General features: G+C 43.1%; 1 protein-coding gene across 30 annotated transcripts in view; it reads right to left on the reverse strand.

Annotated features, from left to right (window-relative positions):
• Ehmt1 (euchromatic histone lysine methyltransferase 1) overlaps positions 1-16,655 on the reverse strand; it is a 148,589-nt gene that overhangs the window by 32,460 nt on the left and 99,474 nt on the right. For 19 of the 30 annotated variants that reach the window (XM_087652918.1, XM_087652916.1, XM_087652909.1 and 16 more), the window contains 5 exon segments: positions 13,109-13,252; positions 11,989-12,215; positions 10,601-10,768; positions 9,447-9,529; positions 8,274-8,380 (listed from right to left, as the gene is read on the reverse strand). In XM_087652918.1, the coding sequence (XP_087509044.1) occupies positions 8,274-8,380; positions 9,447-9,529; positions 10,601-10,768; positions 11,989-12,215; positions 13,109-13,252 (729 nt within the window). 30 annotated transcript variants of the gene reach the window in all.

Here is a 16,655-nt window from a genome sequence, read left to right on the forward strand (position 1 = left end):
ACACAGAATGGCTAGACAGGCTGCACACACCTTCAATCCCAGCACTCAGCAGAGCAGATACACAGCAGCCAGGCCCCCCAAACCCTGATCGTGGCCAGGAACACAAAAAAAGCCTCTGAGATCATTGAGGCAGTGAGGGGTTGAGAGTATATAAGTAAGGCCCATCAAGTGACTAATTAGATTTTCACATAGAGAAAAATATTCTTCACTGCTGGACTCTACCACACCTTCCCAACAAGAGACACATATAGACAGACTCCTGGATGTGGACTGCTTAAGTCACTATGAAATGGGTGTGACCTGCTTCCAGGGAAGGGAAGGGAAAGGAAGGGAAGGGAAGGGAAGGGAAGGGAAGGGAAGGGAAGGGAAGGGAAGGGAAGGGAAGGGAAGGGAAGGGAAGGGAAGGGAAGGGAAGGGAAGGGGAGGGGAGGGGAGGGGAGGGGAGGGGAGGGGAAGGGAAGAGAAGGGGAGGGAGGAAGGAAGGAAAGAGGAAAGAGGAAAGAGGGTTGAAGGTCTCTCATCAAGGAGAGTCATCTCCTCTGCAAACCCATCAGTTACCCTCTAGAAGCCTTGGCACAGCAGGAAATACTACAAAAGAATAAAGTGCTGGAAGGCAGAACTGTGTCAGTGAGTAGATATCCACGGACTAACGGTACTAGATAGGCAGCTAGGCATTACGGTGCTTCTGTGGTCATTGCTCTCTCAGCCCAGGAGCCAGACCATAAGTATCCACAATACTGGCAAAAGAAGAGGGGAAAGTATGTGTTACCAGAACACTTTCAGCAAAAGTAGAATAGAACGCCTTCAATCCACATCACTCAGACTGTACCCCCAAATACCTGAGGAGCAAGCAAACAGTACAGTAACAGGGGCCACTGTGCTGCAGTAGCCATGAACAATCTGCAAAACCTAGAAATGCACAGAAAGAGGAGCTCTGGTAAAGAAAGGCCTCACAGCAACAAACAGGTGAACATCAAAATTGCTCTGAACAGGCTTCTGTGCTGACTGATACTGATTTCTTGTCTTGCCAATGAGATGGTCATCTCAAATGTCAACTTGACACCCAGAATAACCTGGGAGACAGCTGTGGGCATGAGGTGCGCTAGTGAGCTCAGAATAAGCATTCACCATGTGTTCCTGACTGCAGATGCAATGGGATCAGGTATCTCAAGTTCCTGCCACTACAAGCTTCTCCATGATGATGCAAACTCTAAGTCAGAATAATACTTTCCTCCCTTAAATGGCTTTTTAATTTTGAACTAAAATCAATTAAATCTCCTATAGCAATGCATTCAAGGGTATTTTCCACTTTCTCTTCTATGAGATTTGGTGTATCTGGTTTTATGTTGAGGTCCTTGATCCACTTGAACTTGAGTTTTGTGCAGGGTGATAAGTATGGATCCTAAACAGAACACCAATGGTTCAGACTCTAAGATCAACAATGGATAAACGGGACCTCAAACTGCAAAGTTTCTGTAAGGCAAAGGACACTGTCAACAGAAGAAATCAGCAGCCCGAATATCCCAGTTAAAAAATGGGGTACAGAACTAAACAGAATTCTCAACAGAGGAATCCCAAACTGCAGAGACGCACTTAAAGAAATGTTCAAAGTCGTTAGTCATCAGGAAAATGCAAATCAAAACAACTCTGAGATTCCACTTCAAACCTGTCAAAATGGCTAAGATAAAAAACTCAGGTGGCGAGGATGTGGAGGAAGAGGAACACTCCTCCATTGCTGGTGGGACTGCAGACCACCCCTGGACAGATTACCCAGAAGATGCTCCACCATCCCACGAAGAACTTGCTCAACTATGTTCACAGGAACTTTACTTGTAGTAGCCAGACACTGAAGACAACCTAGATGTTTCTCAAGTGAAGGATGGATATAGGCTCATTTACACAATGGGATACTATTCAGCTATTAAAAACAAGGACATCATGAATTTTGCAGGCAAATGGGTAGAACTAGAAACTATCATTCTGAGTGGGGTAACCCAGTCCCAAAAAGACATGCATGAGATGTACTCACTTACAAGTGGACATCAGCCATAAAATACAGGTACTATGTTATACTATACAAGGACACTAAACAAAAAGGAAGCCCAAGTAAGGAAGCTTGAATTTCACTTAGAAGGGGGAATAAAATACACATAAGAGGCGGATGAAGAGAGGGAAATGGAAGGGAGGGATGTTGGGCAGGGAATGGGAGGTTCAGGATCAGGTGTGGGGAAGGACAGGAGAGATGGCTTGATGGCCATGAAAATGAATGGAACTCTGCAACTGCCTGGAGTAAGAAGGGGGAGAGGGGGCGCATCTTCAGGACAAGACAGAGACCTGGGATAAGGAAGGCACCCAAGGGCTGGAGAGATGGCTCAGTGGTTAAGAGTACCGACTGCTCTTCCAGAGGTCCTGAGTTCAAATCCCAGCAACCACATGGTGGCTCACAACCATCTGTAATGGGAGTTCTTATTATCTAAAAAATAAAAAAAATCTAATTATAGCACTTCTCCATTCCCTCCCCTAGTCCCTCCATGGCCCTCCCTCTAACCTTTCTTATACCTCACCTTACTCCCTTCTCAGACTGATCACCTCTCTCCTCCTCCTCCTCGCTATGTGCATAAATGCATAAACATATAAATACAACCTATTGATGACAGTTAGTGGTGGTGCACTCCTTTAATCCCAGCACTGGGGAGGCAGAGGCAGGCAGATCTCTGAGTTTGAGGTCAGCCTGGTCTACAGAGTGAGTTCTAGGACAGCCAAGGCTACACGGAGAAACTCTCCGACTCCAAAAACAAACCAACCAACCAACCAAGTCTGCTGAGTCCTTTTGGTGTTGTTTGTGTGTTTGATGACAGATCACTTTGTACTGAACTAACCATTGGAGAACCATCCCAGGAGTCATTAGTTGTTTTGTCCTTTGCCTAAGGGCAGGACACCAAGCGATTCCTTGTTTCTGGGTTAGCACGTCTATTGATGCTGTCGTTGTTCAGGTCTTGTTTAGGCAAGCATAAATAGTGGATGCAGAGTGTAGCTTCTCTGTCATTTCTAGGAGACTCAATCTTACCTTAAGTTGCTTATGTAAACATGCTTCACGATAATAATAGTAGCTGACACAACAAATCAGAAGAGACTTAGTGGCTGGAGAGATGGCTCAGTGGTTAAGAGAACTGACTAGTCTTCCAGAGGACCTGGGTTCAATTCCCAGCACTCACATGGCAATTTGTCACAACTGGAACTCCAGTTCCAAGGACCTGACACCTGGTCTGGCCTCTGGGCACTAGGCATGCATGTAATGCACAGACATGCATACAGGCAAATACTTCCAGAGCTAACAGTTCATTTAAATAATAAATGAACTTCTTACAAAAGAAAAGAGTCCCGGAGTCAGCCTGGTTCACCTGAGAGCACCCCAGAGAAGGAATCTGAAAAGCCAATCTCCAGTGGGAATGCTAATCAAAGCTTGTGGGTGATACTAAATATGAAGGCACTACACAAATGCTGTAGCCTGGAGAAACAACACCCCTGGACTTAGGAAAAACTAAAAATAAATATATTCTATTGTTCTTTCTGGAAAATGTTCGTGATACTAATTAGGTTCTGGGGGTGAAACATACACAAAAATTGAGGGCATCCTAAAAACAACACTATGAACACTGCAGGAATTTGCCCAAGCGCTGTGAGGTGTGCGCAAGCTGTGCTAGGCTTAGCCTGACTAACAGACTCTTTTCGAGTTCCTATATATAAAAGGTTACCCAGATACACAGTTCATTTTGTAATATGCCCAGGCTTACAAGACATGGTGAGTGGTTAAAACTTAGCAGAGTTCCTAGGACTCCCCCATATGCAAGCTAACCTTACCGACACAGAAAGCACTACTTGGCCTCAAGGAACAAAACCAGAAGATGATGTGTGGGGAGCCTGAAACCATAAAATAAACAATCCTGGTCTTGACATTGAACTTCAGTCAGAACTCACTTGAATTCCCTCTTTGTGGGGAGGAGGTAGTAAGGGGGATATACCCATTTGGTTCTTGTTTTATACTTTTCTATTATTTTGTTGTTTGGTTTGGTTTTTGTTGTTTTGCAATAAATAAAGCTAGATAAAAAAAAATATGTACTAGTATATCTAAATTAGTTTAAAGGCTAATATTGGATGAAAGTGACCCAACACCTGAGTGCCTCAGGGTAGTGGTAAGGCTGGATATTTTATATTTTGTATAAAATATCAAAGCACAAAGGATTTTTCCACTTGCTATTATAAAGTACCCTAAGAAAAGCAATTTAAGGAAGGAAGGGTTTATTTTCCTTCAAGAGCAATTGGGGTATTAGGGTGGCAGGAACTTAAAATATCCTATCAGGAAAATAATGATGAATACTTGTGTTCAAGAAGCTTCTTTTTTAGGTAGTTTCAGTCCCAAGCCCGAAGATTAAAGTAATTCTCCTTTAGGGACCATGTTTCCGTGTCAATTAACCCAATCAAGATAACCACAGGTATTCCCAAAGGCTAATGTAATCTAAGTAACCCCACATAGGCATGCATGGAGGCTTGTCTCCTCCGTGATCCCAAATTTCCTCAAGTTGACAACAATAGCAATAAACATACTACAGTACCAAGTCATATCCCCAGAGGGACCATGGCAGGAACCAATCCAAGAAAGTCTACCCTGACGGAAAAGGATCCTAGCTGGGGAAAGCTAAGACAGATAGGGGATGCTTCTGGAGATCACATGGGAAAGGACCAAAGGTCCTGAAGGATTGAAAATGACCCTAAATGTAATGACAGGGAATTCAGACCAAAGAACAATTCTTGAAGCATCAGGAATAAGGAAAACATCTCGTATGAAGCGTGAGAAGTCATCAAGGTCAGCACAGTATCTAGAAAACAGACCCAATGCCAGAGTTTGATACTACAGGAGACACCCCAATGAGTAATTGACAGACAGCTGTCAGAGTAGCACCTACTAGTATTAGTGAGAAAAGTTCTGCCTTCTATGCATAGGCAACAGCTCAACCACGGCAAAAACAAGACAATAAGTGATGACAGATAGATCAAAAATACCACTGTGAACTTAGCTAAGCATAAGAAGCATGTGCAGAAGAATTTCTGAGCCTGACAGAACAAGGTGTACATAAGCATGCATGCACATTTATAAAAACAGCAACAAAACTACCTATGAAACTTGGTGTCATGAAGAAACAATTACATGTACAGTTATTTTAGAAGGATAAGGAAAAAATACAGAAAACTCACTCAAAGAAAGAACTACTTAGAAATCTTGAACTAGAACCAGGAAGCCACAAACAGCCCCAAAGTAAAATCAGCCAAAGCTTATTATCAAAAGCTCAGTACAAATTGAGAATCTCAGAACACAGCCAGGAAAAGCACTGAGTCCCATACAAAGAAATCCCGACTGTACCACAGCAGATCCCAAACTAGAAATCTAGGGGAGAGTAAAGTGGGATCTGCAGAGTTCTGAAAGAGAGCCAGAACTAAGCCATCTGGTAGGTGAGAAGAGCTACCCCAATAGCTACCATCAAGAAAGGAAGTTGGAACACAGGCTTTCAAGACAACCAACACTGACACCTTGGCCACAGTCTAGCCACAGAGGGAAAATATTAGAAATGAAACAAACAAACAAACAAACAAGATAACTATCCTGAAGGCATACAAAGGACTCTCCAAGGTGAGAGAGAAACAAAGCCTGTCCATAGAGATCCAGAAAACCAAAAAGACACAGAGATGAAAACGGGAGATATAGTAATGGGACGAATAAGGAAAGGGCTGACAGACATGGTTATGTCCTCAACAGTAACAGCCTTAAAAGAAAGAATAAATTCACCAAGTTAAACAATAGACTAAATGGACTTAAAAAAGATCTGATGACTGCTGCCAATAAGAAATGTATTTCAGTAACATGCAGAGTTCACATAAACAGGCAGGAAAAGATGTAGAATAAAAAGAGTGAGTTGATATACTTTCATAAAATAGATTTTAAGTAAAACAAATAAAAACCGACCAGAGACTGGAAAGACGGCTCAGTGGTTACATGCACTTGCTGTTTTTCTAGAGGCTAAGTTCGACCTCAGAACCTACATAGTGGCCCCCAACTGTTTCTAACTCCAGTTACAAGGGATAGAAATGCTCTTCTTCTGGCATTCAGTCACTAGGCATGCATGTGGTACACAGACATACATACATGTAAGCAAAATACTCAGACACATGAAATAAAATTACCAAGAAAAATGTAAAGGTCATTATGTGACACAGTAGTCAATTCAACAAGAGAAAATAACAATTATAAATATATATGTACCCAATACTATAGAACCGATTATATAATATGAAAATCACACTTTAAAGAACAGAGAACACTGTAACACAGTGTACTTGGGGACTTCGTAGCATTCATTTGATGATCTCAGTAAGACCAAAATCAACACAGAACAGTGGAGTTTAACTGAGCAAATGAACAAGCCAGACATTTACAAAACCTTTCATGTTAGAGGTCATGTTAGAGGTCATATTAGAGGTGCAGAATATAAACTCTGCACATCCGCATATGGAACAACCTGTAGACCAGACCGTAAGTAAGTCTGAATCTATTTTTAAAGATTTATTTTGTTTTTAATTATGTGTATTGTGTCTATGTACACAAGAACCGGAGTTACAGGAGGCTGTGACACCTTCTTTCCCTCATGCAACATGGTTTCTGGGACTTGAACTTGGGTTTTCTAAGAGAGTAGTATGTGCTCTTAACTGCTGAACCATTCCTCCAACTTCCAAAATAATTTTAGCTCCCCCTGAAGCACCCCCAAAAACCCTGAAATCACAGCATATATGTCCTGTGGCAACAATGAAGTAAACTGGAAATCAACAAGAAGGAACTTTAGAAACGGCATTATGTACAAAGAAACTCAACAGTGTGCTCTTGGTCAGCACACAGGCCAACGGAGGCGCAAAGGAGAAACACAAACTACTTCCTGGAATGGCAGCTGAGCAGTAGCTTGGGAGGCAACCATCTTGCAGTGCCAACATGAAAAAAAGGGTTTGTATGCCATGTAAATGTAGAGCAGCAGGGCAGTCTGGCTACACCAGCACCTAGGAGGCAGAACAGAGGGATCCAAATTGCAGGTTGGCTAACCAGGCTAGGTTAATCTTCAATGCTAATCAGATGTAGAAAAAGGAGACCTGATGGGTAGCCAGACTGGCACCATAGAAGACAGCTTCTGGAGCTGAGCAACCAAATGATCCTGCAGTACAGAAAGTGGACTTCTGGGTGTGTGCACATCCAAAAGAAAGGGACGTCCGTCTGAGAGATCTCTGCACAAATAAGTCTACCACAGCCCTAATCACAGAAGCTATGACACTAAACCAAACCTGGTGTCTACTAACAAATGCTCAAAAGCAAAGTGGTAGACAGACACATGTGATGGTTGCCATAAACAAGTCCGCAGCCCTGCGTTTACAGCGACAAAATAAAGCAGTGAGCACTCTCATTTGTGTGTGGGAACCAGACACTAAAGGTGTGGGGAGGACCAGAGAGGAGGGCCAGTGGTCACCAGAGTGTGGCTGGATGGGAAATAATGTTTTAAATACTGCAGTGTAACTGGGTTGACACAATTAATTGAATATTTCAAAATAACTAAGAAAGGCTTTAATGTTCCAGCCACAAGGAAATAATGACTATATATTATATGCTGAAATACGCTGTAACACATAAATATATCCAATTAAGATGTGTCTAAAAAAGTTTAAAATTTTAAGCATTCACATGATCATAGCTTTTATTTAATTTTTTACATTTCTTTAAAATTAGGGGAGATGTGTGCATATAACACAAGACACCTGAATATCAGAACAATTTATGTCCTCTTTTTCCACCATGTGAGTCCCAAGAGTCAAACTCAGCTTGTCTTCAACTACTCAGTCGTCTCATAAAGTTAGAGCAAATTAGAGGTGTGACTTAAACAATGAGGGGTATATAATTAGTCACTAGGATTAGAAGAAGGAAAGATTTGGGCCCACTAAGCCTACATCTTCTGCAGCAGATCTTAAATATTAAAACTAGAAAGTAAGTGGAAACACAGATACTCTAACAGAGGCAAATGTCAGGATAAACAATAGAAGCAGTCAACAGTCACAGGGCTGAGAGGCATCTTCCTACGGTGGCCTGGAGGTACCACTGCAATTTTAGCCTTCCAATAAAACCTAGTGACACTTAAGATGCACACTGAGAGGATGAAGATCTATTCAAAGCTATCCTTCCAAACCTGAACCAGCATGTGGCAGATGTCCACGTGGCCAGCCTCTGCAGCAGCGTGTAATGGGGAACGCTTACTTTGGTGCTCCATTTTGAAGTTGGGATCAATTCCATCAACTGTAAACAAACACAGTTTTACTAATTATATCATATGCAACCACAATGCCCTTCCACAAAGATGCTTATGGCATTGACACCTTTAAGATAAAAAGCAAGCTCTGGAGCCATGATGTAGCCACTACACCACAATGACCTGTTTGCAGGCAGAAATCAGCCCCACAGGAAACCCTCCAAGCAGGTTTGTCAGAGCGCCTCGCCATGCCTCTTGAAAGCTCATGCAACCAATGATAAGAGCAAGCAGAGCTCTAAGAACAGATGTGTCGCAGGAGCAAAAGTGTGGCCTTGAGGCTTGGATACTTACTTTTTGTTACATTTTTACTTTGGGGAGCACAGAACCTCACTACGTAACCCAGACTGGCCATTAACATTCAAATCCCTCTACCTTAGCCTCCCAAATATTGTACATTTTTCTAGACATTTACCCAAGGTACCATGCAAAAAAGTAATGAAGCAATGTAATACTGCATGAAGTCCATGAAAAGTAAAACTAATTTTTTTTTTTTTAATAAATTAAACTTTCCCATCTTCCCCGTTGCCCTCAAATGAGTTTTTAGCTTCTTTCATGATTTGCTGTCAGGCAATGAGCTCTTTACTCATGCTCTCAACCTGAAGAAAACAGACAGCAGAGAGCAAGCTCGGGTATCAAGCTGCAACCGGGCCAGCACACTCTCGCTCGGGCATAAGAGCGAAGCCAAGCCCAGCAGCTGCAGTGGTAAACTGCAGCTCTCTCCTGGGTCACTTTATGAAGCAGCATTGCTCCTCTCAGCACAAGCACTGGGCTCGTCACTGAAGCACATCACAACAGGACCCAATCATGCTGCTTTTCCTGCACGTATACTTCTGCGTCATTTAATCATCCTCTAATTCCTTTTTAAAAACTAGAGATGCACAGAGAGCATTTCTAGTGACACAAGGCAGACTAAATACCAGGGAGCACTTTCTTTTACTAATCAGAGGAGTCAAAGAATTACAAACATCAGCCAGTGAGATGGGGCTCATGAGAAAAGGGGTAACAAGGCTTCTCTGTGTTCCTTCTACGGCCTCAGGTGTAGCAACAACTCACCCAGCATGAGAAGCACCTTCTGCAGCTCACCCTGCCTAGCGGAGAAGTACAGCTGCTTCGGGTGGAAGCGAAGTTTCTTCGGTCTGTAAAAAGCAGAGGACAGCAATCAGTACCAGACTCTTACTGTCAAAACAACAGGGCAAGAGGTCCAGCTCAATTTAAGCATCTGCCAGCATGCTTAAATCCCTGAGGATCTGCCCCCCCCCCCCCGCCCCAACAACTGAACAAATAAAACAATGACAGAAACCCAAGCAACTGTCTTCAGACATAATCAAAGTGATACTAAAACACCATTGGTAAGATGACACAGAGCCTATCCCAGGTACAGACAAGCTGCTACATTATAGAGGGTCAAGGGATCCCAAGGAGAAATCATACACTAGTCACTAAGTGCCTGGCAAAATGTCCAGGGTGGCCTCTACAGCTCAAATGAGGATGACTGTCACGGGGTGATACTAACTACCCTCTAGCATCAAGAAGAAACCTGAGCTAACCTATTGCTATGAAATTTACATTGAACCATAAACAGGGATTAGAGGTGGAGGGTCAGAAAAAAACTGGGGCCTGGTCAGTAGATAGGGACTATAGGTACCAGATGGGCCAGGACAGAGATAGTGAGAGGCTATTCAGAATAAGGAAGAGTAACAGAGGAACTTGTCTGTTAAGAACGAGTAACCTACTTTCTTTCCAGGGCAGAGTAAATTTAGAGGTCAATTGGATAAACCTCTCTAAGGAGTGTAATGCGGTCCCCAAGGAAAGAGGACACAGGTTGATCTGTGAACCAAGAAAGACTGCAGTGTAGGGACTAGTAAATAGTCTGAGGGGTCACCTGGTCTAGCCCACACTAGGCAGAGATTAGGCAGCAAGCCCATGGAATAAAGTGTGTACACTAGGGACCTGCAGGCAGCTTACTCAATAAAGGTCATGCTCAGGATAACAATAATATCACTTCTCACTCTTGGCATAAACGAATAACAATTTGCAACAATTTATCCCAGACATTAGAAAGACACATGAGGCTGACACCTCATGTGTTCGTTCTTTTGATGAACCATGTTATTTAAAAAGCTGGAAAGCAATAGGAAGTCCTGGCTCTAAATTGTCTCTTTGAAAACAAAGACAAAAGCAAACCAAACCACCAGGCAGGCTCTTACTTTTCAGAGTCCAGAGCAATGAGAGCACTTTCCAAGGTTTCCTTTCCTGGGCCCTGGGAAAAGCCAGAGGTCGGCCTCACGAAACCAGCTGGCCCTGCAGGATCGAAGCACTCTGGTGCCTGAGTGACTGTGCTCTGCGATTTTTCATCCTCTGGGGCTCCAGCAATGCTTCATGAGAAAAAAATTATTAAAATTATTAAAAATGTCATTATTTGGAAAACCTCTTTCTCACTGAAACCATTGATTATATAAATAAGACATATTCCAACCTGACCACATAGGTTGTCTCTCACAGAAACCACTGAATATATAAATCAGACATATTCCAACCTGAGTAGAGTCAACTACCAGTCTGTTGAGTACCTGCGAGACTCCAGAGAGCTGCCTGAAGTGCAGACCCCTGATAAACAAGACCGCAGAACTCAGCACCACATTACTAGGAGTACCACTCACCCACTCAAACCTTACTTTAATAAACAAGATTCAGCTTTAACTAGCAAATCTACTGCTTTCCACAATTGAAGACTATGACTTGAGAATACTGAGTGTCACCAATAACAGGAGAGCAGTAAGGCCTTCTGACCCCTTGGTCTGGCTGTATATACATACAATCGGCTGTATATACATGCAATCAGCTGTATATACATACAATCGGCTGTATATACATGCAATCAGAGTCTTCTAAATGACCCCAAAATGAAGTTTTAGGTTATTTTTTTTCTTTTTTTCTTTTTTTTTTTTTGGTTCTTTTTTTCGGAGCTGGGGACCGAACCCAGGGCCTTGCGCTTCCTAGGCAAGCGCTCTACCACTGAGCTAAATCCCCAACCCCGGTTATTTTTTCTACTGCTGTCGTGGTTATAAAACTTCCTTCCTCTTTTGCTAAGAAACTTGATAGTTCTGTCGCCATCTGGAAAGAATCTCTTCACCATTCCTTTCCTATCAGGGCCTGCCTGGCAGGAGAGACTGCAGTCATCTATTTATCTCCCCAGCTCAAAAGCTCTTTCTACTGGTCCTTTTTAGAAAAGCAAATTAATTATTTATATATATAAATAATTCTTGTCTTTAACCCTGTAGCAAACAGTGCAGCAAGTCCCACAGCTCCACAGGGTGTGGAGACTACACATGTAAGCGACAAAAGCACAAAAAGCTGTATCATGTCAAGGAACATAAAACTGATTCAACATAGATGATTTCATCATGCCAGAATAAAAGAGACCCATGTGAAGACGGTATTAAATGAACACCAATACGTCTCAGAGATCAGAACCCATGATACATGACGAGGTTCACTGAGGCTTCTGGCGAAGCAACTGAAACCGGGAACTACAGAGGACATATCCTTGGGGATATTATGTGGAAGGCTTGGTCACAGCTACGTTGTTTAGTACCTGCCAGTGGTCGTGTCAGCCCTGCCCTCAGCAGCCAAGCTCTTCTCCTGTCCAGGGGCCAGGGTCACTGTGGAAGTCGTGTCTGCTTTTGCTATGGTCACCTCTTTGGCCTTGGAAGTCTCTTCCCCACAATGGGGACAGTAGCTGGCATTGTTGACTCGAGAGGCACAGTCCTTATGGAAACGATGAGAGATGCTGCTCTCAGGCTGACATTCCATGAAGTTACCCTGGAAAAATGAAGATGAAAATCATTTTTAAAAACTCAGAATACATTTACGGAATTACAGGAAGCTCTACTGAACCATTCGGGTTCAGGCAAGTAGAAGCCCAGCTATGGCCTGGTGATAAACAGGAGGGAAACAAAACACTGAGTTTACAAAGAGCTCACAAAGTAAGCAGAGGCCACCAAAGGTTATCTTACAGCCACCACTACCCATCTTCAAACCCCAGTGACCCAGCTAGCTGAGGCCTCAGTCTGGCCACTCTGAACAAGCAAGAGCTGTACAAAGACATAGTCTACAAGGCCCACATGATATAATGACAGATAGAGTCAGAGTCCCAAAGGTGACCATTTTAATAAATACCAATTAGAGCACCAATTAGAACAGCTGTTCTTGCAGAGCCAGAAACAATGGAATTCAGAGGAGTTCTCTTTTTCTCAGCAGAAGCACAAAAAGGGAAGCCTAGGAAGAAAACCAGGTACAGAACTCAAAGATAAGCCCTCAGAGCAGGAGCTCCTGGCCTAGGTCACAGAGGGCAGCAGGACATCCAAAGGTACAGGTAGGTGAAGGCACTCACAGAGGCATGAGAAGGAGCCTGACCTATGGGCTAGGTGGATGCACATATATCTCATGAGCAGAGCCATCAAAGACAAGATCTCAGTGATAACTAACAGAGCATAGAGAGGTTAGCAGAGGGAGGAGGCTTGCCCTCCTCTGTACTCAAGACAGAAATCCACAGAACAAAACAAGAGAACCCAGGGGTACCAGGTCAATTGTCTACAGGAAGAAAGCTCAAGAACTGTGGTGAGGGCTTATGAAACAGACCTATATGGGGTACAATGCTGGACTGAGTCTCTGCTGAGGACTCCTGAAGCCCGGCAGGCGGGTTGGGCTCTTACCGCCGTGCAGAAGTAGCCGCAGCCAGGACAGCACTGGTGCTTCACCATGCGACCCCGATGGTCTTCACACAGCACCAAGAGTGGTGCTTTGTTGGAAGGGCGCATCAGCTCATACTTGACCACGCTGTTTGTACACCGGCCCAACTGCAAGCAGACAAGACCAGGGGTCAGTGACAAAGCTGCAAGGGAACAGCTTTTCCACCCACTGGGCAGTGGAAAGCACCAGACATGTGGGACATTCTCAGCAGCTATGAGGTGACTGAAGGAGCCATGAGCCTTCAGAGGCAAGCCTAGAGTCACAAGCAGTATAAAGTACCTGCCACACAACAGTTAGCCCCAACCACCATCCCTGCCATTAGCCTAGGGATGATAACAGCAAGTAACTGAATTCAGAGGCTTAGGTGGCCAGAGAATCAAGGGCTCAGTTTGAGCATAAATGAAGGACAGCATCAGGATGAGAAGAGAGCTGGACAACAAACACACCCTAGGTAAGAAGGCCAAGGCTCTCCCAAGTGACCAGGGGGTTACAGATCAATGAGTCCCAAGTGAGCCATCTGAAGTCTCCTGCACATGGAATCAGAGCTGAGAGGTAAGAAACAGAGCAATGTTTCTCAGATATGCCCAAGGGACACAAGCACAGAAAGTCGCAAGAAAGCCAAGATTCAAGGACAATTGTCACAGTATAAACAGAAGCTGCTCTGTGAGATGCTTCTATGTACCAGAAAAGAAGTGACTGTTTGCTATGCAGACCAAAGAGTGCTGCTTCAATACATGAAGTTGCTCTGACAGCAAACAATTAAGACAAGAAATAGCCCAAAAGGAGAAAAAGATGAGCGGTAATTCTGAAAAACCTATAGATGTCCCCCAGCAAACACTAACTGTTCAGATACTCTGATAAAGAAATATGGCATGGGGTTGGGGATTTAGCTCAGTGGTAGAGCGCTTGCCTAGCAAGCACAAGGCCCTGGGTTTGGTCCTCAGCTCCCTCCCCTCCAAAAAAAAATAAATAAATAAATAAATAAAATAAAATAAAAAATAAAAAAAATAAAAATGGCGGGCTGGAGAGATGGCTCAGTGGTTAAGATCACTGACTGCTCTTCCAGAGGTCCTGAGTTCAAATCCCAGCAACCACATGGTGGCTCACAACCATCTGTAGTGAGATCTGATGCCCTCTTCTGGTCTGAAGACAGCTACAATGTTCTTACAAATAAATAAATCTTAAAAAAAAAATTAAAAAAAAAAAAATGGCATAGCCTTCACTACTTCTCTGCTCTGCGGGGCAATATATTCAGCTGGACTGCATGGCCAGGAGCCATAGGACTACAGAAAGGACCTAGGCCTGCGTTCTGCAAGATTTCAAACAATAAGCAATCAGAAATACAAATCAAAAAACTTCCAAATGCATCTTTTCCTAAGACTCCATGTGAAAATGTGAGTAAGTGTGCCAAGGACTGCCCCGAAGAACCCAGCAAGGAACACATAAGCAGCAGAAACAAGAAACAGGGACTAATGGACCAGCAAGTGCTTTGCTGATGACTATCCGGACTGTGCAGGAATCAGAGACCTTGTCAAGACAGCCTGGATGTTTCCCCATAGCTAAGACATAAAACTCAAAATGGGGAAAGCCAGGGCATGTGAATCTTGAAACAGCCATAGGATACCACCCCCAGCACCAAGTGATTCTCTAGGAATCTTGGTCAAGACCTCTAGACACAAGTTCTTTATAGACAGAGATTGGGGAAGAAGGGGTCAGTAATTTACAAAAGAAAATGTGAGAGAGCATAGACACAGGCCTGTACACACAGATGCTAAAACAATTCACTAACTTTGGAATCTGAAATTTCATCCATGTATTTAGTATTTGAATTTCAAGAGCTTAAAGTATCTGTATGATCATACAATGACAGGGTGATTTTGTCCAGCTACTGCAATGGAAATGGGAACAGAGTCAAAGGCTAGGGGAATGTTGAATCAAACAGCATACTAGGCAGGTAATCTCCTGGAAAGTACTTCAACAGAATAGCAATAGAACTTTCTTAAGGCTGACAAAGAGAAGTAGCTCATGAACACAGAGAGTACAGCTATGAAGTGATGAGGTAGCCTCCATTTTGCAGGGAAAAGAGCAGGGAGACAAACCAAAGAGATGAACAGTTGTATCCTCACAAGGTCAAAAGCAAGCAAGTGAGCACTAACAACATCAAACAGATAACTCAGATTCATCTGCCTGGAGGCAAGGATGAAGCACAGAATCGGGAGAAACTAAAAAGTTATAACTTACTCCACAAGGAAAATCAGGTTTGCAACAAGAAAGGCAAGGCAGAGACACAATCTCATACTTTGTATGCCTGGTGCTACAAGAGAAGCTACTAGAGCTTCCTTAATTAAACATTCTATTAAGGAAAGTTTTAATAATGGACACTGAGGCTGTAGAGATGGCTCAGCAGTTAAGAGCACAGCGCTAACTGTTCTTCCAGGACCCACAAGGGCAGCTCACAATTGTCTCCAAGATCTGACACTATCACACAGACATACGTGCAGGCAAAACACCAATTTCACACAAACAGAATGGAGCCTGGAGTACAATAAAATTCCTTATAAGCCCATGTCTACTTTTAAAGTTCCTAACATTCTCACCTGAGCAGCCACTTTAACTTCTCCACAAGACTCTTTATAGGGAAAATCAGTGCTTTATTCATTAAAAGTTCAAGGTACTACCACATTTAACATGATCTTAAGAACATTCACATACTTAACAAGAATGATAATAATTCCCCAAACCCAGAGCTTGAAGAGGATGAGAGGAGAGAGGGGCTGGGGTCAGAAGATGAAGCAAGACAGAGGAGGGGTGGAGGTACTGTAGTGTGTCTGTGAGGCCAGAACAACTTTGCAGGGTTGGTATTCACTTTTACATGGCTTCTGGGTATTGAACTCAAATCTTTAGGCTTGGGTGCCTCTACCCACTGAGTCATGGCAATGGCCCTCAATTTATCTTAATATAGAAATAAACCTACCATGCCAATATAAAAAGCATACTTTAATACCAAAAATTTCAAAAAAGATATCTAATGAGTGGCATTGTTCTCTATTGCTACAAAACTCTTTAATGTAGAGGATCATTTAATAAAGGTGGTATAATGACCTATCTACTTCCACAGTCAACATCTGGTGATTGTGGACACTGTTTTTTGATACCACATCAAACTATAGGTTGTGTTCCACTAGAACCAGTTTGATAATGTGGTGTTTTCTTTTTACTTGTACTTTTTTTTAAGCTTAAGAACAACTTTTATGGAGTTGGGGATTTAGCTCAGTGGTAGAGCGCTTGCCTAGCAAGCGCAAGGCCCTGGGTTCGGTCCCCAGCTCCGAAAAAAAGAAAAGGAAAAAAAAAAAAAGAACAACTTTTATTAATGTAAAAGAACAAAGAGAAAAGGGGAAACAACAAACGAGCACTGCGTAAGAAAGCTTCAAGTCTCAGACACTGTCTGCCCAGAGGAAGAAGGAGACAAAGCTATGCCGCTTATGGTGGGATGGAGGTCAGACACATGAC

Source organism: Rattus norvegicus, chromosome 3 (genome assembly GCF_021556685.1).
Source record: "Rattus norvegicus strain SHRSP/BbbUtx chromosome 3, alternate assembly SHRSP_T2T, whole genome shotgun sequence".
In the NCBI taxonomy this organism is placed as follows: Eukaryota; Metazoa; Chordata; class Mammalia; order Rodentia; family Muridae; genus Rattus; species Rattus norvegicus.